This window comes from Naegleria fowleri, assembly GCF_008403515.1.
Source record: "Naegleria fowleri strain ATCC 30894 chromosome Unknown tig37, whole genome shotgun sequence".
NCBI lineage: Eukaryota > Heterolobosea > Eutetramitea > Acrasida > Naegleriidae > Naegleria > Naegleria fowleri.
In genome coordinates this window covers 524712-549229 of record NW_025407969.1, presented here as the reverse complement: position 1 = coordinate 549229, position 24518 = coordinate 524712, and the positions used below count along the sequence as shown (strand labels likewise).

At 37.5% G+C, this 24518-nt stretch overlaps 13 protein-coding genes across 13 annotated transcripts in view; 9 read left to right on the top strand and 4 right to left on the bottom strand.

The window, feature by feature from the left end:
- Positions 1–107: 107 nt before the first annotated feature.
- On the top strand, positions 108–1031 carry FDP41_004553 (uncharacterized protein; the record flags this gene model as incomplete). Its single annotated transcript, XM_044707980.1, has 1 exon — positions 108–1031. One exon carries the CDS (start codon positions 108–110, stop codon positions 1029–1031), a length of 924 nt encoding a protein of 307 aa, XP_044561367.1.
- A 176-nt stretch (positions 1032–1207) lies between these two features.
- On the bottom strand, positions 1208–2189 carry FDP41_004552 (uncharacterized protein; the record flags this gene model as incomplete). The annotated part of the gene is made up of 2 exons (XM_044707979.1): positions 1208–1803; positions 1871–2189. 2 exons carry the CDS (start codon positions 2187–2189, stop codon positions 1208–1210), a joined length of 915 nt encoding a protein of 304 aa, XP_044561366.1.
- A 147-nt stretch (positions 2190–2336) lies between these two features.
- Positions 2337–5945, bottom strand: FDP41_004551 (uncharacterized protein; the record flags this gene model as incomplete). Its single annotated transcript, XM_044707978.1, has 2 exons — positions 2337–3440; positions 3546–5945. The coding sequence occupies 2 exons, from the start codon at positions 5943–5945 to the stop codon at positions 2337–2339; spliced, it is 3504 nt and encodes a 1167-aa protein (XP_044561365.1).
- Positions 5946–6778: 833 nt separating this feature from the next.
- FDP41_004550 (uncharacterized protein) lies at positions 6779–7639 on the top strand (the record flags this gene model as incomplete). Its single annotated transcript, XM_044707977.1, has 2 exons — positions 6779–7237; positions 7328–7639. The coding sequence occupies 2 exons, from the start codon at positions 6779–6781 to the stop codon at positions 7637–7639; spliced, it is 771 nt and encodes a 256-aa protein (XP_044561364.1).
- Positions 7640–8281: 642 nt separating this feature from the next.
- FDP41_004549 (uncharacterized protein) lies at positions 8282–12139 on the top strand (the record flags this gene model as incomplete). Its single annotated transcript, XM_044707975.1, has 2 exons — positions 8282–8537; positions 8718–12139. The coding sequence occupies 2 exons, from the start codon at positions 8282–8284 to the stop codon at positions 12137–12139; spliced, it is 3678 nt and encodes a 1225-aa protein (XP_044561363.1).
- A 53-nt stretch (positions 12140–12192) lies between these two features.
- FDP41_004548 (uncharacterized protein) lies at positions 12193–13433 on the bottom strand (the record flags this gene model as incomplete). Its single annotated transcript, XM_044707974.1, has 2 exons — positions 12193–13091; positions 13280–13433. 2 exons carry the CDS (start codon positions 13431–13433, stop codon positions 12193–12195), a joined length of 1053 nt encoding a protein of 350 aa, XP_044561362.1.
- Positions 13434–13862: 429 nt separating this feature from the next.
- Positions 13863–14976, top strand: FDP41_004547 (uncharacterized protein; the record flags this gene model as incomplete). The annotated part of the gene is made up of 3 exons (XM_044707973.1): positions 13863–13941; positions 13991–14387; positions 14442–14976. The coding sequence occupies 3 exons, from the start codon at positions 13863–13865 to the stop codon at positions 14974–14976; spliced, it is 1011 nt and encodes a 336-aa protein (XP_044561361.1).
- Positions 14977–15077: 101 nt separating this feature from the next.
- FDP41_004546 (uncharacterized protein) lies at positions 15078–16658 on the top strand (the record flags this gene model as incomplete). Its single annotated transcript, XM_044707972.1, has 1 exon — positions 15078–16658. The coding sequence occupies one exon, from the start codon at positions 15078–15080 to the stop codon at positions 16656–16658; it is 1581 nt and encodes a 526-aa protein (XP_044561360.1).
- Positions 16659–17720: 1062 nt separating this feature from the next.
- FDP41_004545 (uncharacterized protein) lies at positions 17721–18555 on the top strand (the record flags this gene model as incomplete). The annotated part of the gene is made up of 6 exons (XM_044707971.1): positions 17721–17733; positions 17782–17799; positions 17843–17881; positions 17925–17991; positions 18035–18102; positions 18155–18555. 6 exons carry the CDS (start codon positions 17721–17723, stop codon positions 18553–18555), a joined length of 606 nt encoding a protein of 201 aa, XP_044561359.1.
- Positions 18556–18609: 54 nt separating this feature from the next.
- FDP41_004544 (uncharacterized protein) lies at positions 18610–19696 on the top strand (the record flags this gene model as incomplete). Its single annotated transcript, XM_044707970.1, has 3 exons — positions 18610–18773; positions 18926–19162; positions 19243–19696. 3 exons carry the CDS (start codon positions 18610–18612, stop codon positions 19694–19696), a joined length of 855 nt encoding a protein of 284 aa, XP_044561358.1.
- A 256-nt stretch (positions 19697–19952) lies between these two features.
- FDP41_004543 (uncharacterized protein) lies at positions 19953–21538 on the top strand (the record flags this gene model as incomplete). The annotated part of the gene is made up of 4 exons (XM_044707969.1): positions 19953–20517; positions 20584–20722; positions 20771–20835; positions 20958–21538. 4 exons carry the CDS (start codon positions 19953–19955, stop codon positions 21536–21538), a joined length of 1350 nt encoding a protein of 449 aa, XP_044561357.1.
- Positions 21539–21630: 92 nt separating this feature from the next.
- On the bottom strand, positions 21631–22785 carry FDP41_004542 (uncharacterized protein; the record flags this gene model as incomplete). Its single annotated transcript, XM_044707968.1, has 1 exon — positions 21631–22785. One exon carries the CDS (start codon positions 22783–22785, stop codon positions 21631–21633), a length of 1155 nt encoding a protein of 384 aa, XP_044561356.1.
- A 572-nt stretch (positions 22786–23357) lies between these two features.
- The window catches only part of FDP41_004541 (uncharacterized protein), a gene marked incomplete at both ends in the record, with an annotated part of 2011 nt that continues 850 nt past the window's right edge, over positions 23358–24518 (top strand). The window contains 2 exons of the mRNA XM_044707967.1: positions 23358–23613; positions 23666–24518. The exon at positions 23666–24518 is cut by the window's right edge and continues 850 nt beyond it. Coding sequence (XP_044561355.1) covers positions 23358–23613; positions 23666–24518 — 1109 coding nt within the window. The remainder of the gene's footprint in view (positions 23614–23665) is intronic.

Here is a 24518-nt window from a genome sequence, read left to right as displayed (position 1 = left end):
AATTTGTGGTTGTGTGTTCTCTTTGAGAGTTGAGGTTGATTGGGTTGTGGAATATTCCATTTCAGGTATAAGAGGGTTGCTTGGCAAAAAAAAAGGCTCCAAAAAAAATGAGTCTCCCAAGAATGGAAGATGTCGGCACGCTCATCACGGAAATTAATTCTAAAAAGCTCAAGAATGATGAAGGAGGTAGTATTCATACACGCCACTCTCGGGATACATTCAAAATTATTCAGAAATGTGTTGGGGAAAATGAAATGAGTTGGGACTTGAGTGGGACCTATCTGCACAATCTTTGTGATGATTGTAATCAATATGAAATTGAACATTTAGGACATGAGAAAGATAGTCATTTCGAAAAGATGATACTTGTTGAATTTTATGCTTCTCGTAATTATCTTGAGGGTTTTTCGAATGATGTGGTGAGAATTTTGGGAAAAACTATATTCACGGAAAGACTGCGAAAACTGAACTTGAGTTGTAATAATTTAACAAAATTTCCTCCTTTGAAAGAACTTGTAAATCTACAGGAATTATTACTGTCAAACAACAAAATTTCAGAAATTGATCCTCAATTAGAAAATTGTGTTTATTTAGAGAAATTGGACTTGAAAATGAACAGAATTGCATTCATCAAACATTTACCTCTACCAATCAATGGATCTACAAGCAACAAGCTTGTATATCTTTCCCTGAGTTGTAATCAAATCATTGATTTCAATGACAAGGAGATACAAAAGTGCAGAAAGTTGCAACATTTGGGGTTGTTTGGAAATTTAATTGAAACACCTCTAGCACAATTATTAGTTTTACTAAGCGAGAGCTGCGGAACTGTATTGCAAGAGTTATGGCTACAAGCTAATCCCATTACTCCCATTAGCTCTATCACTGCAGATGAAAACGTGCTGGGTGTCCGCAATAGGGTAGAAACAAGTAGCCGAATGACGCCTCTGACCAGAGACATAGAAATTGAACTAATCCATAACAAGTTTCCTGCCCTTTCCCATTATAATGGGATGTATTTAAAGCAGTAATACTACCAGCGTTCGATTGGACATGAAAATGATTTGAAGAAATCCATGACATGTAGTTATGACACCACAGAAGGACAAAGAGTGACAAAAGACGAGAAGAATTATCTTATTTTTACATATTTGATTATGATGCATAACAACTTTAAAGAGCACCAAAGACACGACTAAAGAAAGTCTCAGTTTTTAATTTTATTATTTAGTGCTTGAATTTTTGAGTCTTTTAGACGTATCAGAAGTTGAAGTTTGTTGATTTTTGATTCAAGAAGCTTGACCGTCTCTTCTAGCTCATGAATTTTTGCATCTTTTTCTCGTATTAGTTCAATATCCTCAGTAGAAAATTTTCCTAACGGATTGGAATTATGGTACATGGAATCGTTGTTAGGTGTTTGAATATTGTCCTGCGTCTCCTTCATTTTGTTTGGAACTGGTTGAACAGAGCCTTTTTGATTGGAAACTGCATCCATCATCTGATCATCACCGTAATCTCTTTGTGTCGCTCGTTGAGTACGAGCCGATGAGGCAGAAGCGGGTCTCCTTGTTTTCGAGTTTGATGTCGGCTGTTGAGTGTTTGTATTCTCTCCAGAATGGTTGTGAGTACCTAGTCCGTTTGAGGCCCTAGATCCTTGTTGTTGAGCCAGTTTTCGCTGTTGAATTTGTGAAACTTTGATTTGAAAATTCTTTAACATTCGTTCAGCAGCAAAGGGTTTACATTTTACCATGTCGTCAAATTCTCTAGGATCTACAATAAAACCAATTTTTTGAAAAACCTTTTCTGTTGTTTTTGGGGATTGAACATTCCAGTTCGTGGCTCAGGGTTAATCATTACTAAAAAAACTTACGGTCCAAGGTTTGCCAATTATATCCTTTTTGCTTTGAACTACTAGTCGATACATAATTATGAAGATCCACCAACTTCGGAAAGAAATGCTTTACCACTTCCGCCATTAATACTCCATCGCTAAAATCTCGAGCAATATTCTTTTTTGGTCGACTCAGAGGTATTTCATCCACCCATGTATACAACATTTGTAACTCCTCTTCATCAAAAGGTGGAACAGAGCCATCAATGCCCGATCCACTTGTATTATGTACTTGATGATTTCCTCTCGACATTGAAGAGGGTGATGAGGGTGGATTTAGCAATCGTACTTGACTCATTTTTTCGCTGTAGACGCCAATCCCGCTCTTTTTTTATGAGTTTGAAAATCATAACGCCTTTAATTTAAACGAACAAATTTCGAACCAAACAAACCTCATAGTAGTAGCACTAGCACACCACCACTAGTGCCATGGTAATAACACAGATTATTGCAAAAGACAGTTATTGCTGCTTTTTCTCTTTCTTCTTGCTGTAGTGTCAGTATTTTCGGGCAAAACTTGTATATCATCCTCCGAGGAACGATCCGAGGCTTCATCCAACACGACCACTACACTCTCCTGTTGTTTTTGAGAGGAAGCTGATGGTTGTCTATTCCATGGAATAGATCCCCACGATCGTGCGGTGGCCTTTGCATGCTTTTCCTTTCGTTTTCTCTGCTTGGTAATTTTAGAAGCTTCATGATTATTGCTCGAGACCATAGAGAGAGGATCAACATTCTTACATCTACGATAATAGTATTGAGAATAGTCATAATATGTCGAGTGAGGAGAAGTACTATCATTCGTTGTTCGATCCATCAACAAGGGTGGTCTTCGGTAATGCGTGCGATCACTCTGAGGACCATGATCTCTAACATTGGTGGATGAGTTTTTGAATTTTTCATGAATGCTCGGCGTTCGAGAATGATGCTGTTGGGAAGAGGTTCCATAATAATGCTCATTGAATTGTAGATGAGCCATGATATCAGTATTGAGAATAATCTCATTCACCAATACTTGTGTACTCTTCTTGACATCTAGGCAATTCAACACGACAACATTTCTTCTCATTTCTTCTCGTCGTTCCTGAGAGGTGGCTACATGAATGAATTGTTCAATAATAAATTCACAACAAGTGTGCCACTCTTCGAGTGTGGAATCTCCAAACTTGTGTTGAATGGATGGAACTTTTGGTTCTGTTTGTTTTTGTCCTTGAGCTGCTGGATTGAGTTGTTGAACAAAATGCTCGATGGAATTCTTTCGAGTTTCATTGAGTGGGAATTGTTTTAAGGCTTCTTTAAAAACGTCCACAAATGTAAATGCTAACAAGATGGGTATATCTGAAAAGTACTTTCCATTCACACATTGCTCAAATTTCTCTAGAGAGTATTCAAGTCGATTTTTCTCAATCATGGTATCGCTGAAAGGGTCTTTGACTTGAATGGTTTTGAAAAAGTCACACAAATTGACCACATAGACCATTGCATTCGATGTGTAGCAGCATATGATCCACTCTTTTTTAGAGAATACGACTTGGGGATTGATACCTCCCTACATGATGATTTTTGTGATGTCATTCATATATTCATCAAAATATTATGACAATCCAAGAATTACATCAATACATTTAGCCATTCCACTCATCCTAATACATACCATTGTTATAATGCTAAATATCATGTTTTTCTGTTTGGGAGGAGATTTTTTAACAACCTTTGGAGGAGGTTGTTCATGTTGTTCAGTTGCTTGTGTGTTACTACTGCTTGAAGTCACATTTAAAGACTTTAAGAAACTAAGTAATCGACGAGGACTCGAAAGTGGTTCTTTCTTTTCTTCCACGACTGGTTTTTGTTCTTGAATCTTGTCGAGAACAAGAGGTCTTACTGCTGCTACCACTTCTTGGGTTGCAGAGCCTCTATGATTTCCAGCCAATGCGTTATATAAATGTGAATTTACAGAGAACAGTAATGTGGAGTCAGATTTGAAATAATCTGTGTGAGCATTTGTTGTAAAAGAGCAAGACAACACTGCCAACGATCGTTTCTTATGTTCTTCTTGTGGCCTCTGTTGTTGTTGGTTGGGTAGGGTTGGAGTTTCTTGAGGGGTGATCAAGATGGTTGTTGTTGCTGAGGGATTGTCTTGGCAACTTGTGTGATCAGAAGCCATCGTCGATGAGGATGATAAGGACGACAACAATGGATTTGGTGAGGCACTCGAAGAAATCTGTGAAAGTGGTGGTAAATTGAATTTGAATTTGTAATCTGTCATGGAAGATTGAATAGATTGGTTTTCTACAACCACTGGAGATATGTTCATCGTGTTAATGAGAGCAATGGCTTCAGTGGGCAGTTGAAGTGGAACATGTGCAATATCTTCACCTAAATATTGAGAAGAATTATCTAAAGTTCCATCGTTGACCACAACATGGCCAAACATATTCGATGGCATCTTTAACAAATATTGACTCACCATGTATTCCATAATGGAAGGAAAGGCTGAGAAGGCATTTCCAATGTGGGAAGCCACTTCACGTAGATACTGATCCTCCTTTGGAAAGAGAAACCTGTTACTGCCAGCAGTGCTCGCAAATAACGTATATGAATGGAAGGTATGTTGAAGACCCAAATGATTGTCCCACAATTCTTTGCAGTCATTGAGAAACTCAATTCTCAATCGTTGTGCACTCACCAACTGTTGAGGCTGGTGAATCTTTTTCATTCGAGACAAAATGTCTTCCGTCTTGTCGAGTCTCCATTTCAGTTGTTTGCAAGAGAGTTTTCCTTCCTTCATGACCACGAGTGCCTTCTCAGTTGCCATGGCATGGCAATATTCGCAATAGAGTGAAGGTTTTTCGGACTTTGAGGTATGAGATAAAGAGCTCGATGGATGGGATGGGTTTTTCAATTTGTCTAAATTTGTAAATTGTTTGAGGAATTGATGAAATTCTTCTTCTGTTTTGTAGAGATAGCCTTTTGCTTCGGCATCATGAATTAATACACGAAAACACACAAATATTTGAGAAAGTAACTCAAAGGGTAGAGCCTTAAGAACAGCATTAGAGAAGGCATGTCTTCTCTTTTTCAATACAGTAATGTTAGAAGAGGAATAAGACGATGGTGATGCATACTGATCCGATGCGATGAAAGGAGTGGCACTGTTTCCTGATTGCAAGGAATTAGGAGTTACTCTCTTCTTGAGAATTGGACCAAGGTTCTCTTTGTTGTTGGTCTGGTTGTTGCTTTCAATCTTGTGGATAAGGGAGCTCACATTTACATTTGATATTTCCGACTCTAATACTTTGTTGGAAGATGTTGCTGTTGTTGATGCAGGAACACCATGAGAAAGTAGTGAATGGGAAAGAAGTGGTCGGAGGGATCTTCTTCGAGCGGGTGGCAATGGATGTTTCCGAGCAAACAATGGCAAACGAGGCAAAGGCTTTGAACGAGAAGATGTGGTTGCTGAGGGTGCAGAAGGATCGCTGGGAGTAGCAGTTGAGAAATCAAAAGTACGCGTGAGAGAAGATGAAGAGAGTGGTGGCCCTGGAGAAGGATTGTTCGTGTGTGTTGAATAATAATGGCTGTTGGAGTCATCATTGGTATTATTGTGGTTGTTGTTGTTGTGGATTTGATGATGATGGAGATGAACGGAAGAAGGAGATGCTACAAAGGAGGAAACGGTGGATGCCACGGAAGAAGATGATGATGGAAGAGAATTGGAGGACGAAAAACTGAAAGGTTTTGAACTTGTGCTCACCTCTTCATTATTGGTCGGTGGTTGTTGTTGTTGGTATGGTCGATGATGATTAGGAATATTCATTGGAGAAGATCGGAGACTTGATGATGATGGAGAAGAAGAAACATTTGAACTTTGTGGTATAGATTTCAAAGTTGTTGAGCCATGTGATCCCATTACAGTTACACCTCTTCCATCACCATCACCATGATTAATACTTGGTGATGACTCCACCAATGGAGTGGTATGAGGAATGAGTTGAAAGAGATGAAAAAGAGTTGATAACCCCGAATCGGAAAGGCCATACAACAACAATTGAACCATGATGACACTCTCTAGATATCGTCCAACTGGTTCTTATATTCAAATTCAATTATTGTGTTGTTATTGGGTTTGGAATCGAACACAGAGACAACAGGTTCTTATTTGTTGTTGTGTTCAATGGACCGATCTCAGAGCCACCACTCGTCATCACATTACGACAACAACCGTTAATGAGCAAGGACCAATAAACGTCGTGTTGGATTCGAGTATTTGCTTTGGCAACACTGACCAGTTATGTCGAGGACAAACCAAAAGCGAAACAATGTAAAACGTCAAGTCTAAAATTTATTTTATGTCATCTGTCTAAAAAACGAACGTTATTTTCTGCTGTGGCGAGTGCAGCCGTCATCACAACAAAATTTCTTCCTTCATCATCAACAGGCCTTGAAACACCACAAGGTCAATCTGATTGTATTCATCAACAATTCGAAAAGAAGATATTCAACGATTTGTTTTGTTCAACTAATAGTTGCCGAATCCAAAGACTCGAGAAGAATTGAACCGAAACAACTATTGTCATCATCATCATCTTCTGACAAGAGCAACCAACTAGAACAACGTTGTTATTCTTCTTCTCTCTCTGAATTTATATTCGTATCTACAAAATTGTGTCAAACATTGTTTAGCCATCCAACTCCACCGTTATATCAAACTCTAGAGTTTCCAACATCTTTCCAACGAATTGATCTGCTAGTTGTACTACTCACAAATAATTTCATCATTAATAGAAGTTGTTGAAGAAGAAAAAACTCATCGACACTTTCCACAATATTTATCGAATCACTCTCGTTATCCTCCTATATCAATTTAACGACTTACTTTTCACTCTCACAATGAGCGTCAATATGGCTAATGTGGTGGAGGAGCTCACCAAAGTTGCTCAACACAAACTTGAATCTCTTCCAGTCTCGAAAGATATTCCTCGTCTCGCTCGAAAATTTACTCTATTCAGATTTAACAAACAAGACGCAACAATGCAGGAAAAGAATTTCACAGCGGATAAGGCGAAAGATAAGATTAATATCGTTTTGTTCGAATTGATGCATGCATTGTGTTCAGAGATTGGTACTCAATCGACAGGTGGAGCCTCTCAAGAAATATTTGACACTGAGGTCAATACGAATATTCCAACAACCTTTGACAAGTATTTACTCAAGTATTATGGAGAGAATCATGCAATTATCAAATTATTGAAATGTTGTAATCAGAGTCCTGTGATTGCCGTTTTGTTTCATGTGAGAGAATGTCTAAAGAATCATGGAATTGAATTTAAGGATTGTAGAGGAATGTGGGTAAGTATTCATCATGAACGTTCACACCTTATGAGTGACATGTGTTGTGAAATGTGACTCAATAATGACATGGTTTTTAACACACGGAAGTTCCTGGATTTTCACACTGGAAAGGACTATAAAACACCAGTCATCACACAACGGCGTATCGAACAAGTTTACAGCGTTTCAGAAGATAAATCCAGTCTCATTTGCAAGTATAAATTCGAATGGGAGATATCTATACAATTTGATACACTAAATTGTGACTATATTACAAAAATTGAACTGAAACTGAAAGATCTCGATTACACTGGATATACATGCCCAGAAAAGGAAAAGGAAGAAAGTAGGAAAGTATTCGCAAAAGCATTCTCAGGAACTGTTGTGGATGGATTGAAAATTGCAGTCACAGGGGATTAATTGAAGAATATTTCTTTTTGATAGATTCATTCTTATCATATGGATCGTTCGTGAATTGATTGACAACAACAAACGAGCGAACAACAATTTCCTGTAAATACTTCTCTCCATCATGATGGAATTGACATTTCATCCCAAACCTTTCCCTTCTTCTTTTCAATCCACCACTTTTCCATGCACAATTTCACATTGCATTTTACACTTGACTTGGACTTTTCACCACAACCGATTCACCTATTGACACTTCATGAGGTATTTCAATACACAAACTCCTCTCTAAGCATTCATGACCAACAAAAATTTATTAGGAATGGATCACCTGAACTATCATCTAAGACGTGACATCCAATACACAGTGTTCTCTCATTGACACTCTGAGAAGAAATAAAAATAAGAATATTGAAAACATGTTTCTGATAGTTCCATCCTAAACTTCCGTGCTTTAACTTTCTTTTATTACATTTGGTCGCTTTTCTTCACCAAAATACTCACACATGACGCGCCATGCAATTTCAAACTTTCATCGAAGAGAGGTTGTTGTTGAGGTGGACATTCAAAAAAAAAACGTTCATTCACATTTAGTGTTTTATTTTTTCATCATCATCACCCTCAAGAGGAGAAGACCAACGTTTGTTGAAGATGATGATTCCATCACAACCTGCTTTGAATCAGCAACAACAGGGAGAGCATCATGTTATTTGTACAAATAACAACAGCAACAGTAATAATGAAAAAAACTCTGTGATTGCCAAACGTTCTCGGGAATTCTTTCGTCTTTCTCATTATGAACAGGCTGGAGGAAAGAGTACAACTGCCATTGAAGAGGAAAAGCAGATGAAGGAACAAGAGGCATTATCGGAGCAAGAGGTATTGAACATGTTGGTGAATGGTGATACAGGTAAGTAATAATTCCGATATCGAATAACAAATTGTTGGAATTGTGTCTTTTGACATGTACTACCACATTGTGTCTGCAATACCATCACCCACCACTCCAATGACTCCTCCCATTGAATTGGTCGTCATGAATTGATTTCAACAAACACATGACCACTACTACCACCAACAACCTCAACAGATAGTGAAAGCCTTCGCCAAAAAACAAGCCTCATTCAATTCATTCATGATTCAATTATGGGAGACGATGAAGTTTTTAAATCACCTTTTGGCTATAGAAAAATTACTTATTGTGATTATACAGCATCGGGAAGGTCTCTCAGTTTTTTGGAAGAGTTTATGAAAAAGCAAGTCATGACCATGTATGCCAACACTCACACAACAAGCTCAATTACTGGTCTTCAAAGCACATTGTTTAGACATGAGGCTCGTTATATAGTCAGAAATGCTTTAAATTGCGGAAAGAAAGATGTTTTAATATTTACTGGAAGCGGTTCTACAAGTGCTGTAAACAAATTGGTTCATTTGTTAGGTCTACAAAAGGGTGGTGACATGAATTTACTCTTAGAAAAGAGAAAATGGGAAAGAGAGTTCAATATCAAGAATAATTTATTGGCAGACAATAGCATGCAGCCACGACATCAAACTAGTTCATCTTTAAACTCTGATGATGATCAATTTTATGATGATTATTACAACGTAGAGAATGGAGTTGATATTGATGAATTAAGACCAGTTGTATTCGTAGGCCCAATGGAACATCATTCAAACATTCTTCCGTGGAGAGAATCTTGTTGTCACATTGTTCCAATCAAATTATATGTTCCAACAGCTGGCTCTGTTGCTACAAGAAACGAAGTTACTGATTTGGAGGATTTAGAAAAGAAGTTACAATACTTTAAGAATGGAAAGAGGCAATTAATTGGCGTCTTCTCAGCCGCTTCTAATGTCACTGGTGCTCTAGAACCTAATGTTAATAAGATTTCAATCTTAATGCACAAATACGGAGGTTATGTAGTTTGGGACTATGCTGCTGCAGCTCCCTATGTAAAGATGGATATGAATCCAAGAGGAGTCTCAACAGAAAATTTGGATCATACATTTGGAAAGATTAATGAGGAAATTCCAGATGAGGACAAGCCTTTATGTTACAAGGATGCTCTTGTTTTCAGTCCACATAAATTCGTTGGTGGACCTGGAACACCAGGTGTGCTTGTTGCCAAAAAGCACATGTTCCAAAATAAGATTCCTGAGAATCCAGGAGGCGGTACAGTATTCTTTGTGACCGACAGGGATCATCACTATGTGAAAAAGTCATATGAAAGAGAAGAAGGTGGTACACCAGAAATCTTGGGGTCAGTTAGATGTGGTCTTGTGTTCCAACTTCGACAAGCAGTCGGTACTCAATTAATTTCTCAAATAGAGACAGATTTTACGAATCGTGCCTTCAACGAATTCAAATCTGTCAAGAACTTGGTAATTCTTGGCCATGGACAAATCACACCACGTCTTCCAATTTTCAGCTTCCTTATTAGACACCATAACTCATTCCTTCCATCCACCTTCGTGTCAATCTTGTTGAATGATTTGTTTGGTATTCAAACTAGATCTGGTTGTGCATGTGCTGGACCATTTGCCCACTTCCTCTTTGGTCTCAAGTACAATGAAACTAAAAACCTTGAAAACGTGTTGTTGTCAGATGACGACTATGAGTTTTTGAGACCTGGATTTGTGAGATTGAATTTCAACTATTTTATGGATGAAGACACCTTTGTCTACATTACAAAAGCTGTTAAATTTGTAGCAGAGCACGGATACAAATTCTTACCATATTATTACTTTTATCCAGAAACAGGTGAATGGCTGCACAATCAAAATAGAAAATTTCCAACCAGAAGATGGTTACAAAACATTTCATATAAGAATGGAAAACTCGAATATAGACAAGAAATTGGCTACAAGATTACTTCTCCAGGCAAGGAGTATGAAAAATATTTAAAGCAAGCCGAAGAAATGGCTGAACAAGCATTTAAGGAATTCTCTAATCCTAAATTCAGAATTGTTGACCAAGATTTAATTCTACTCAACAAGACCAATACTAATTTATTGAAAGAAAACAGTATTATCAACAAGGAGAATCTTTCAACAAAGGAAGAGGAAATTGATCATGCTGAAAAATGGAGATGGTTTGTTTTTCCTAAGCAAATTGTCGAAGAGTTACAAGGAGGTGACATTAATTCAATTTTCAAACCCTCGTATTTGAAGCCATGGACAGGATTTTCAGTTTCAGATCAATCTACTATTCAGGACAACGGAACTGCCTCCACCCAGAGCCGTCTCATTCACTCCACTCTCACTTCAGAAATTAACCCATCCTTATCTTCCCTCTCAGATACATCAGAGTTAACATCGTCACAACCAACAGAAACTGTTCAACAAGTCGAAACCTCTGCAACATTGCCAACTGCACCAGCATCATCCATTGAGGGGCTTGATATTGGAGAAGATGATTTTGGAGGAGATTGGAAAAAGGAAAGTACTGCCAAACCATACGTTCAAAAACGCCCAGTCATGTTTAGCAGACCTGTCAATGTTTTTGATCAGGAAACCAACAAAGAGATCAAGCTCTCTGAAGAGGATGACAAGAAACGTAGAGAGGCACTCAAGAAGCATTACAAAATGTGGCCAAAAGTTGATGCTAAAACCATCATGGGACCTGTCAAGAGAGCAATTCGTGAATATGACATGATTCGTGACGGCGATCGTTTGCTGTTAGGATTATCGGGTGGTAAAGATTCTCTCACATTGCTTCACGTTTTGCATGCACTCCAATACAGTAACTTGGGCGTAAAATTTGAGTTTGGTGCATGTACAGTAGATCCACAAACAGCATCCTATGATCCATCACCACTCATTAATTATTGCAAACAATTAGGAGTTCCATATTTCTATGAATCCCAATCAGTGATTGAGGGAGCTAAAGAATGTAATGCGTCCTCGATTTGTGCTTGGTGTGCCAGAATGAAGAGAGGCATTCTGTACAATACAGCAAGAAGAGAAGGTTATAATGTGCTAGTTTTAGGCCAACATTGTGACGATTTAGCAGAGAGCTTTATTATGTCTATTTTCCACAATGGTTACATGAGAACCATGAAAGCTCATTATACGATTGATGCTGGAGATTTACGTGTGATTAGACCTTTGATTTATGTCAGAGAGAGTGAGACAAAGAAGTTTGCATGGGAGAACAAGTTGCCAGTTATTAATGAAAATTGTCCTGCTTGCTTTGAAATTCCAAAAGAAAGAGCACGTATCAAGACACTCCTCGCCAATCAAGAACTTATTTATCCTCAATTATTCCTGAGTTTACAAACAGCAATGAAGCCACTCATGAGCAAAGACATTGAAGTGGAAGGTCACAAAAAATTCAAGAGTGCCAAGCCTAAATATGAAAAAATTACTCAATACATTAAGGGATACAATGAAGGATCGTCCTCAAGCGATGACGCTGCAATGGTTTGTAGAAGAAAAACCATGGAGGAAGACGATGAATTCAATGATGATGACGATGTTGGAAATGTAGTAATGGGAAAGAAAGAATAAACTCATTATTTATTGCTTTCCCGTCGTGATTGTTCAAATCCCAAGCTTCAAAGTTAAAGGTCGTTCAAGTATGTGGAAATTGCTTCCACCATCAAAAAAGTTACGGCATTCACTGGAACTGCACGGACCAAGGTAGGTGTTAGTCCCTTAAATAAAGATTTAGATTTTCTACACTCATTAAAAACGTCAAGCACCTTGACACTGTATTCTCCTTTGGCAGCTGCAACTGGAGATCGTGATTGAATGAGACTTTTCACTACGTCTGTTTGATAACAAAGGCCCCATGCACCAAGTCCTGCCAATCCTCCACTGGACAAAATAACTCTCGGATCAGAACGCATTTCTTCAGTCTTCTTCTTAATCTGCTCCTCATCTGCTCCTCCTTCCATCTGCTTTACAGCCAAATATCGAGCAAATCGTGTTTTGCATTGTTCATAGGTTGCAAAGTAAACTCCATTAAAACTCAATTCTCGAATCAGAGTCGACGAAAAACCATGATAAATTCCCCTTAAACCTCCTTCATATTTCCAAATAAATTTAGCACAATCCACAAATCCTCTTCTTCCCAAAGTACCAGAAGTTGACCTTGTTTTGATATGATCGGTCGAGGTTTGAAGTCTAATCTTTATCAGCTCTGTTGGACAAACCACAAAAGCAATACAAAATCCAGCCAATGAACCACTCACAAATTGAATAGGAATAGAGCTTCTACGAATCATAGTCTGTTCTTCCTCACTCAAATTCGAGCCAAGGAGTGTTTTGAGCACATTCGGAAGCAATCCATTGTAGACTCCAAACAAGATACAATTATTGATGGCTTCTCCAATGAGAGGAGAAAGTAGTCCCTTAAAGAGAGAACGAGCTCCTTCCTTGACAACAGCCTCTTTCAAAAAGTGAATGGCTCCAAATTTTGAGGAACTTGTTTGTGTTTGAAGCCTTACACGGATGGTATCTATTGTGGTTGATGGTTGTGGTGGTGATGATGAATGTTGTGCAGGTGTTGGGAAATATTAGATTTCAATATTCATAAATTTGAGAAATTGAGTCAATTTCAATGACCAAAGAAGGATTATTTCATCATCCAAAGAACAAAATTAATAACAGATGAACATTGAGATAATAAATCACCATCATACTTACCTAATGGATGTCCAACAATTATTCCCGATATTCCACCAATGCTTCCTGCCAAACACTCTTTGCCAAAATTCTTCATTAATTGTCCAAAAGACATTGGTTCCGATAATACTACTTGTTGTTGAGAGGTAGTAATTTCCTGTGGTGAAGATTCCATTCTTATTGTCCGTTAGTCAATAAATTATATTTGATGATGATTATAATTTAAGTCTAGTTCTGCAAATACTATTTTTCGTGTGGTTGTTTGGTGTTGTTCAATAATTTGAATCATCAATGAGTATTTGGCGTTACGATTTGAAAGAGATAAATTATTTGGTGTAAGTAGAGTAGAATACGGAATAACAACAACACTCTTGCTCGGACGAAATCAAGATCGCAAAATATTCAAAACGATATTTTTTTTTTAAACAACAAAAAGGGGTGTTGGAAAAGGTTTCGTGACTCCCACTTCGGCACATCATAGAGTTGGTGATGATGATCGACTAGTATCTATTGTTTGGATAACGATGATGTGTTCAGAACGTTCTGATTAGACACAATTTTCAACAAGTTGTGTTTGAAATTAAATAAACAATCATTAGAAAAAATGTCGTCTTCATCGGTCAGGACTTTTCTTTCATCCCGAACCGCTGCAAGAGCTCAAGCCATCGTTAACCATATTATGCGTAAGTAATAATATTATCATTGAGAGTTGCAACAACTTCTTCTCGTTAGCTGTAATTCTTGAAAATATTCGAAAAGACAATAACATACTCCCATCGGAAGCATCGTATGATATTTCTGAACAACAATTGCAAAGTATATTCCCTCCTCATAATTATCAAGAAGAGGAATTATTTACGCCCCAAAAGAAACTAATCTCGCATGCATTTTCAAAATATGAATTTGATTTATTCTTGAAAACTTTGATGGACGCCATTAATAATGGTAAAATAGATGCTTCTAATTTGATTGTTATGGATTTATGTGGAAAAGTTCACGATATGAACAATAATATTCTTATATTTGCTCTTCCAAAGCTCTCATTCCTGAAAGAAATCAATCTGAGCAATGTAAAATTAAATGATGATATTATTGTAGAAATTTGTACTAAAATTCCACAAATTGAGCGGTAAGCATTTAACAAAAATTTGGAGATGAGCAACATTCATCAAAACATTACTAGATTAAAGCTAGAAAACACATCAATTACGGACAATGGTTGTATTGGATTGATGAAATCATTGCCAAGACCTCAAAATATTAAGCATTTAAATTTGTCAAAAACAAGGGTCACTGAAAACTCCTTTAAATACTTGGCTGATCTTTTTTCAACCCTTGAAAGTCACTTAGAAAAATTAGAAATTGCATGTATCGATATAAGCCAATTGACTGTCACAAGATTATTGAAAAGTTGTAGAAAATTATGTAAAATTGAGAAAGGTGATGAAGGCTTGTTTGTTATTTTTAGAAATGATGTCATACTGCAAGTACCATCTAACCCAAACCAACGAAGCTATTCTTTACAACTCTACCATCCATTACTCGATGAAAAAATTTTACGAAACATTTTAAGCATCTACAGAAACGTCAACGATTTACATTTGAAAAGTGAACGACTCTCCAACCACAATGTTTCCAATTCAATACGATTCTCAAACATCAAAACACTTCAATCCTTCACTCTCAATGACCAACCTTTTAAGGTTAACTTTGATTAATAAAAACTGGGATTACTAAACAGTTGGTGCCAGCAAGAGATGACCGTTACACAAATTTTCCCCGCCATTCAAACGAATTTAAAAAAAAGTCATCAAACGCAATGTCTGGCTTTAATTTTGAAGATCATACCGACATCAACAATGAAGACTTGAACACGGACTTATCCTCTGTCTATGAACCGAGATGGAAACGAAAACAGAAGCAACGACCTCAATCCACAACGACTGTGGATCAAGTCATGACGGATGTCATCATCACGATGAACAACATCTCGTGTTCTTCCGGACCCACTACAACCACTTCTACTACTTCTCTGGATCAAAGATTTATACCATCCAGAAGAACATCTCAAGATATGGATATTTGTAAATTTAATTTAATGAATTGTATGGAAGATGATGATGGTGGTGATTGTGGTGGAGGCTCATTCGATTCCTCTTCTTCCTCCGATAAGGAAAATACGCACAACAGAATTTTAGAACAACGTCTTTTTGATGGTAAAAAGGTGAAAGACGCCAAGATTTTAGCATTAACGGAGAAGGCTCCCAAAGCTCCCTCGGACTGGCACAATAATTTACGAGTTCTTTATTCTCAAAACAAAATATTTCCTGGTAATGGTGGAGCTTGTCAAAATAATGCAAGAAAGCAAGTGGTGTCCAGACACATTCCTCAAACTCCTGAAAAGGTGCTAGATGCTCCCCAAATGATAGATGATTATTATTTAAATTTATTGGATTGGAACTCAAATAATGTATTGGCAGTAGCTCTTTGTGAAAGTGTGTATTTGTGGAATGGCGAGACCGGAGACATTAACAAATTAATGTCTTGTTCTCAGCAAGACAACTATATTACCAGCGTTTCATGGGTAGAAGATGGAACTTATTTAGCGATAGGAACCAACTACAACGATGTACAAATATGGGATGTTAACAGAAGCAAACAAATTAGAACTATGAAAGGTCATACACAACGAGTATGCTCATTGGCTTGGAATACATTCATCTTGTCAAGTGGAGGAAAGGATGGCAAAATACTTAATCATGATGTGAGACAAGCGAAACATTTAATCACTACTCAGAGCATCCATCAAGATTTTGAAGTTTGTGGACTGAAGTGGTCACACGATGGTAATCAACTCGCTTCTGGAGCCAATGACAATATCCTCAATATTTGGGACAAGTCTCTCTTGCTGACACAAAGCGAAATCATGCCTAAATTCTCATTAAGAGAACATGTAGCTGCTGTAAAAGCTTTAGCCTGGTGTCCTTGGCAAGCGAATCTTTTAGCTTCTGGAGGAGGAACCAGTGACAGAAAGATGATGTTTTGGAACACCCAAACAGGTACCTTACTTAACACGATAGATACTAATTCACAAGTTTGTTCATTGATTTGGTCCAAAAGTGATCGTGAAATTATTTCTTCACACGGCTTTTCTCAAAATCAGCTTTGTGTTTGGAAGTATCCATCACTTGTAAAAGTAGCTGAATTAACAGGACACAAAAGCAGAGTGCTTCATATGGCTCAAAGTCCTGATGGAACAACCATTGTCAGTGCAGCTGGAGATGAAACATTAAGATTTTGGAAAGTTTTTAGTCCTATCATGCACGCTGATAAATTAACGCCATCCGAGCACCAATCCGTTTTAGCAACAGCACCCCGAAATATGCGAAGCATTAGATGATGTTTTAATTGGATAAATGCTAAACTGGGATTATTTCACCCCATAAAAAAATCACTTCTCGGATTAACATGTGCTCTCTATTAATTGTTGATTGGTCTAAAGTGAAAAACGTATGCGTTAGCAATAATGAAAACTCAAGCCTGTTTATTGTTGAAACTCACTTCCGAAACCAATTTGTGGTTGTAAAAAATTGTAAATACGACACAGCCAATCAGGCTCTTGGAACAGCATTGGCCGCTTACTTGGGACTTGCTGCCCCTCACTTCAGCATTTTAGACGATGCATTTTTGCCAAGCATTAAATCTGAATGCGTGAAAGGATTGTTGGAATGGGCTGTGAGATCGCAAGATGTTGAAATTCAAGTGAAGATAGAGCGAGAGCTGCAACATGCTAAAGCTTTGTTGCTACTTGAATATGTTCCATGTCTACAATTCGACGAACTGGTTGCAGAAAGTTGCTGCTTTGATTCCATGACGCGATTTAAGATTGTTCAGCATTTTCGCTCATCTACCGATTTCTGGACAGATCTTGGAAAGATGTTTGTGCTTGATTTATTCACGAACAACTGCGACAGGTTTCCTTGCAAAAAAGTCTGGGATCACAATGGAAATCCAACAAACATCTTAATTTTCCATAGTCGTTTGGTAGCTCTTGATCAATCTTGCACTCCGATAGTGGACACCGATCACAAGCAGCGATATTTCAGAACATTGTCAGAGTTTGTTGAAGGATCTAGAAACAACGACTCTACAAGGGTGATGAAGTTTTTGGATGACATATTTTTGTTTTTGGAGAGATTTGTTGGAGACATTTTTACTCCAGGATGCTTAGAGAAAAAGATGGTGATTGACTCTGTGAAAGAAACTTTGGTCTCCCTACGTTCGTTGACCTTGCAGGGGCGCAACTTCGAGATTTTGCAAAACTCTATCCTTTCTGTCTCTGCTGTTCATCTTGAACATCAAATCAGCTGGCTAATGGCTTCAGCCAACTTTGACTTTATCTCAGAGACAATTAAGTGCGAAGGAACGAAAGAGGCTGACAGGGATGACAAAACACAAAAAAATGTCCAGCGTTGGTAGGTTGAGTTTTCTTTTAACCGATAATTCAGCCAATAAAACTTCAGACAACGAAAAGCGATGCAGTAAGTGTAATCAAATAGTTCTCACAAAACTAATTCTTCGAAGAATGTGTTGCCGTTGGCGATGGTGCTGTTGGAAAAACATGTAAGTTCCGTCACATCATCACCTACTAAATTAATGATTGCAGGCCTGTTGATCAGATATGCCAAAGGAGAATTTCCAGCAAAATATATTCCGACAATATTCGAAAATTAGTATGTTGTTTGTTAAAAACTCACGATAGAATTTTTTGTGTAGTGACTCCAGCGTTGAATACAAACCAAGACAGTTTGTTACTCTTTCGCTTTGGGACACTGCGGGTCAAGGTATTTATTGTTCGTAATTTTATTTGTTTGAAGCAATTACAATTCAACTAAGAGGGTTATGAAAACCTCAGACCGCTTTCATATCCAAACTCTGATGTGATATTGATTTGTTTTTCATGTGTTTCTCCTGATTCGTTCGATAACGTCAGGACTGTTTGGTTTCCTGAGGTAAAAAAACATGTAGCCAAAACTCCAATAGTTTTATGTGGATTGAAAACAGACCTTAGAACAGACAATGATACCATCAACAAACTCAAAAAAGAAGGCCAACAACCTATCACAAAAGAAGAAGGAGAAATGTTGGCGAAGGAATTGAAAGCAGCTGCGTATGTGGAATGTTCGGCATACACCGCAGAAAATATTCAAAATGTTTTTCAAACTGCCATTCTTGTTGGCCTGGGAGAGTTCAAAGCATCACATAACTCTTCCGGCAGTGGTTGTCTTCTTGCTTGATCTGCTTGTCAATAAATCGTCTGACAATTATCTGTGTTTCTCATCAAAAATAAAATGGGCGGTCTCATTTCCCGTTTGCTTTTTCAACCACCAGAACCAGCCAGCTACACAAAGTCAGACAAGTACATCTTTCTGGAATGCGAAGACAAGAAAGTTGTTGATGAAAGAGGGCAAAAAGTGAATGTCAAAATACCGCTCGTGTTCTTGGAATGTAAAGGGTACGTTCGATCATAGAAATTTATTTTAAAAATCTGTTGTGATCGTGATGATGCGTTTTTTGAAAAACGGGCGGTTCTTGACAATCGTCGGCCTCATCAATTATTATTATTTAACATTATTATTATTTATTGTTATTTTCATCAACAATTAGATCCGATCTTTGTTTATTGTACAGCCACGGTAACGCCACTGACTTAGGTCAAACAATGCCATACCTGGAGCTTCTTCGCAGTTCTTTAAAGATCAACGTTTGTGGGTACGAATATCAAGGATATGGAATATCTGAGCCAAAAGTAAGCTGCTCAGAACCTAGAGTGTATGCCAGCATTGAAGCAGCCGTCAAATATTTAAAGACAGAAAGAGGTTTCTCAGAAGATAGAATAATAGTGTATGTATTAGTGATAAGATTCATGATAATAACAAGAGATTTCAAATATTTGTGTGATAACACAAATTCATGAAATGCAGATTTGGTACATCTCTTGGCACTGGACCAAGTACTTATATTGCCTCCAAAGAAAATTCAAACTTTAGAGGAGTTATTCTTCAAAGCCCATTTACGACAGTTGTTCGTATCAAAGTCAATACCAACAAGAAGATTTTCTTTGACATGTTCAGAAACATTGATCGGATAGATAAAGTGAAATGCCCAGTTTTTATCATTCATGGAAAAGTTGACGAGGTGGTTCCATTTGAACACGGAGAGATTCTTCAACAAAAGGTGAAATACAAATATACACCTCTGTTTATAGACTATGCAGGTCACAACAATATTCTGGAAATTATGTCAGTGGAACGTTATCTTAAGCAAATATTTAAGTTCATTGTTTATTTGAATGAATTCAGAAATGGAAATCGTCATCTAGAAGATGCCAATGGCGGACAAAATAATGGAGCGAACTCTTCGTCAAACACTCAGTAATCATCAACTCCTTGTAACAATAACACTTAGCATACCTTATTCATTTAAAACATCCAAAATCACATTCAAGGATCAGTGATGAAGTATTGTATCAATCACTTTAGCTTCTGTTGACACGCATGAATAATTGTGTTGTTCATCATTTTACGAGAGAAAAATCTCACACTTCCTCTTTGTCCAATAAACTGTCCTTCAACTCTGACAAGATTGTGGGATTTATTATTCAAGCTCCTCACATGGTGAAGCTCAACAAAAAATGAGACAAAAGCAAACAGGTAAAGGCTTCAAAAAACCTCCTGCAAGAAAAACCGATGTACCATCATCACAAAAGAAAAGAGGTGCGGATATGATGTCCATTTCTGATTTTGAGGACACCAAAGTACATGAAGGAAATAACTATCAAGAACAAATTCATACCTCTAAAAAGAAAAAGAAAGCTAATCGAATGACTCAAAAGAAAAAACGAGCAAATATCACAGCATCGGACAAGCCTATTGTCCAAATACGTCAAAAAACAAGTCATGAGAGGACCTTGTATTACTTAGAACAGCTCATGTTGAAACACCAAATAACAAAAAGATTCCCACATTTAGCCTTCGAAAAAGTGGCTCACGGTTTTGACATTTATTTTCGTCCAAACATCAATCTCAATGTAGACGAAGAGATTGACCAAAACCCCAACGCCACACAAGATGCTGCAACGTCAGAGAGTACAAACGTTATCAAATTTATAACATTGCTCAGCAATCTGTTGCCCATTCGAGATTTACAAAACAAATCCATTATGACAGGAGCCTTTCAAAAAGGAAAATTAGGAGGAGGTATTGTATCGTATACAAGTTTTTGACAATCATTTACGATCTATTATATTCATATATAAATTTTAGGCGTTCAAGTGATAGGAGCGTCTTCAAATCTGGAATCAAACAGCGATGCAGATACGTACTACATTGAAATTGCCCCTATTTATACAGGTGATCTTGTGTGTCTTCCTCAAAGATTATATAATAGTAGCGGGCAAATAGGGTAAGTATTTGAATATTTTACATTCTATTAAATCTTACAATTATAAAGACCCTTAGTTGTTTGTTACAAAGTTACCAATTCCCTGTTTTTTATTGACCCATATACTTTAAAAAGTAAGTATTTAACATCCAAAGTCTGCATTGATTGTATCCATTGTTATGTTCGTTTAAAATTGTTATTGGAATTCCTTTATTTATGTATTTGGAATGTGGTTGTTCGAATTACCGGTGAATAGCCCTTGAAGTGAGCTCTCAAACTTATTTTCAATCTCCATTTAGACCTCTATTGACAGCAACTCAATTGCTAGAATATACCGTAAATGACGTCGAGATGAAGAGAAATCATAAAGGTAGAGTTGTAAGTGCTCAATCAGGAAGATTCCAATTGGGCGAAGTATCTGTCGTTAAAACCTCTGAGCTTGGCATTTCTCATGACATACAAACATTTTGTCATCTTTCTCATTTGCTCGAGGCTGGAGACACTGTATATGGATATGATCTGAAGAATGCCAACTTCAATAATGAAGATTTATTAAGCTACAAGAAGCTTGTAGTACCTGATGTAATTATTGTTCGAAAAAAGTATGATTGGGATACACAACGAATTTGGACGTTAAAGCACTTTTGCATGGAGCCAGAAGGGAAAGATTACGAAACATTTTTGAACGAATTGGAAGAAGATCAAGAGCTGAGATCCAAAGTACTTCTTTTCAAGCATGAAAATTCAGAGACCATAGCCAGCAAGATTAAGTTTGATGGAGAGGGCAAAAACCCAAGAGTCAAGCTGGAGGAGCTATTGGAAGCATGGACTATTTAATGAGAGAAGTCGCGAACTGAATTCACACTAAATGGCTCATATCAATTTTTTCAAAAGGTTTTTATTGTTCAATTGGTTGGAATGAAATTGATTTAGAACTTCAAAGGTCTTGGAACTTCCCATGGGAATTCAGATCTTCCGAAATGACCGTAAGCTGCTGTGGGAGAGTAGATTGGCTTCAACAAATCCAAATCCTTGATAATGTGATATGGTCTCAAGTCAAAGTTCTTCTTGACAATTTCCAAAATATCAGAGTCTGTTCTGCCACCTTGTGCAGTTCCGTAAGTGTCAATATGAACGGACAATGGATGAGCGATACCAATAGCATATGCAACTTGAACCAAACATCTCTTGGCCAATCCGGCAGCGACAACGGATTTAGCAACCCAACGAGCTGCGTATGAAGCAGATCTATCCACCTTGGTTGGATCTTTTCCAGAGAAAGCACCACCACCATGAGCTCCCCAACCTCCATAAGTGTCAACAATAATCTTTCTTCCAGTCAAACCAGCATCACCTTGTGGACCTCCGATAACGAAACGACCGGATGGGTTAATGTGATAAATGGTTCGTTCGTCCAACAAATGAGAAGGAATTACTGGGATAATAACGTGTTCTTTCAATTGCTTTTGAATTTCCTCGTTGGTGATGTTTTCGTCATGTTGAGTAGAAATCAATAGGGTAGATACTCTCTTTGGTGTAAGATTTCCACCATCTTTCTCGTATTCAACTGTAACTTGGGTCTTACCATCGGGTCTAAGCCATGGCAAAGTACCATTCTTTCTGACCTCCGTCAATCTCTTTGCCAATTTAGAAGCCAACAAATGGGACAATGGCATCAGCTCCTCGGTTTCATCAGTGGCATATCCAAACATCAGTCCTTGATCACCAGCACCTAATTCTTCTTCCTTACGACCAACATGTACTCCTCCAGCAATATCAGGAGATTGTTGCTCAATAGCAACCAAAACGTTGCAAGTCTTGTAATCGAATCCCTTGCTTGAGTCGTCAAAACCAATCTTTTTGACAGCCTCTCTGACAATCTTTTGGAAGTCAAGAACTGCTCGAGTGGTAATTTCACCAAAGACCAAAATCATACCAGTCTTGCAACAGGTTTCACAAGCAACCTTTGAATATGGATCAATGCTCAAGCAAGCATCGAGAACAGCGTCAGAAATTTGGTCGCAAATCTTGTCTGGATGTCCTTCAGTTACGGACTCTGAGGAGAAGTGGAATGTTTCAACCATGGTGATGAACGAGAGGAGCGATGAAGAATTTTTTTCAACAACAATTTCAAAAATCTTTCACAATTTTGTTGAGGACAAACGCTCATTTCGGTTGGCCAGCAGCTGTTGTAAAGAAAACTCACTTTTGATTGGATGATTTGAATTTCTGGGAGAAGAAAATTTCGCTTGGAAATTCTCGGTAAAGTTTTCTTTGAATTCATTGAATGGAAAAACCAACGTTATTTGAATCCGTAACACTGCATGTGTTCCTTCGGCAATTATTGCTTCCTTTTGTATTATGTATCTATTGCTTCACAGAAGTCTTATGTGTGCGAAACGAGATTTTTCGCTGGAGTGAGCAGATTCGCTTGGATAATGGACTAGAATAAAGTACTTTTCTTCAGCGAAACTGGCTTGGCATCACCCAAAAACTGCGTTGCGAATGCATAAGAGAATGGTGTTCTGATCAGAGTAACAGGTGTTACTTCGCGAACCTTTCAAATAATACCAAAAAAAATATTTCAAATTTTGGCTGCTCATTGAACTTGCCACATCTAATAATTGTCCAACTCAGTAACCCCAATCACGCAATAATGGATATCGAGTATATTTTTCTAGCCGAATTTGATATTGATAAAGGATCAATACTAAAAGTACAACATCCAACAGTATATCCTTATGATTCGGAATATTCAATCGCCAATTTGATGCTTCCCGATGGATCTCATAACTGCGTGGAAGATACAACTGTATTTTTTCTCAGAAGCAAACACAACAACCCATCTGATGATGCTGATAATGAAACATTTTATCATGTACTGAATGTTCAGAAGCAAAAGAAGTATGAAGGTTTGTGGTGCTTGAATATTTTTCTTTGATTTAATTTTATTAATTCAAACAGGGGTTAGAAGAGGAGCAAGAGTGAAAAGTTTGGCAATCGCCTCCAAAAAACCATATTGCTTTTCTCTCAGAGATTTATTGAGTAAAGCTTTAGATCAGATTTTTGATGCCTATGATCACACTATGTACAGCAAAGAAAGAAGAAAGTCAGATGATATGGATCTTTCAGAGCTGGATATTCAAGATGATGCTAAACTTATTGACAATCTTGTCCAAACTCTTGTTGAGCATATATTCGAAACTTGTAATGGAGTCAAAATTTCTAACCTTCCTATATATTCAGACCAAGAACGCATTTTCTGGAGATATGCATTAGCAAAATCAAAATTTACCAATTACAACCATACAACTTCATTTCAATATGGCAACAAAGTTGACCATATTACACTCTCCATCCCTCTTTGTTTATCAGAAAATGAGATTCAATATAGAATCAATGGAATAACGCAAGTTAGTCTTTGTAGACTTGTTAGCACCTTTAAAGAGGATACCATGCTAATCTATAATGCAATTTTGTATCAGAAACGGGTTATATTTTTCAGTTCTCAACAATTAGCAGGTCAAGTTGTCAACACAGTTCTATCCGCGGTTGCCATGTTTCCTGAAATGCATAATTTATTGAAAACTCGAACGTTTCCATATGCCAGTTTTTCTAATCTGGAGTTTTTAGATGTAGAGGGATACATTGTAGGTGTTTGTAATCCAATGTTTGCCTACAGAGAAGAATATTATGACGTATTGGTAGACATTGACAAGTCTGAAGTTAAAGTGAATCAATCCTTCACACAGGTTCATAAAGAGCGCAAGAAGATTGAGAAAAAAGAAAAAAAAGAGAAGAAAAAACAAAGAACATC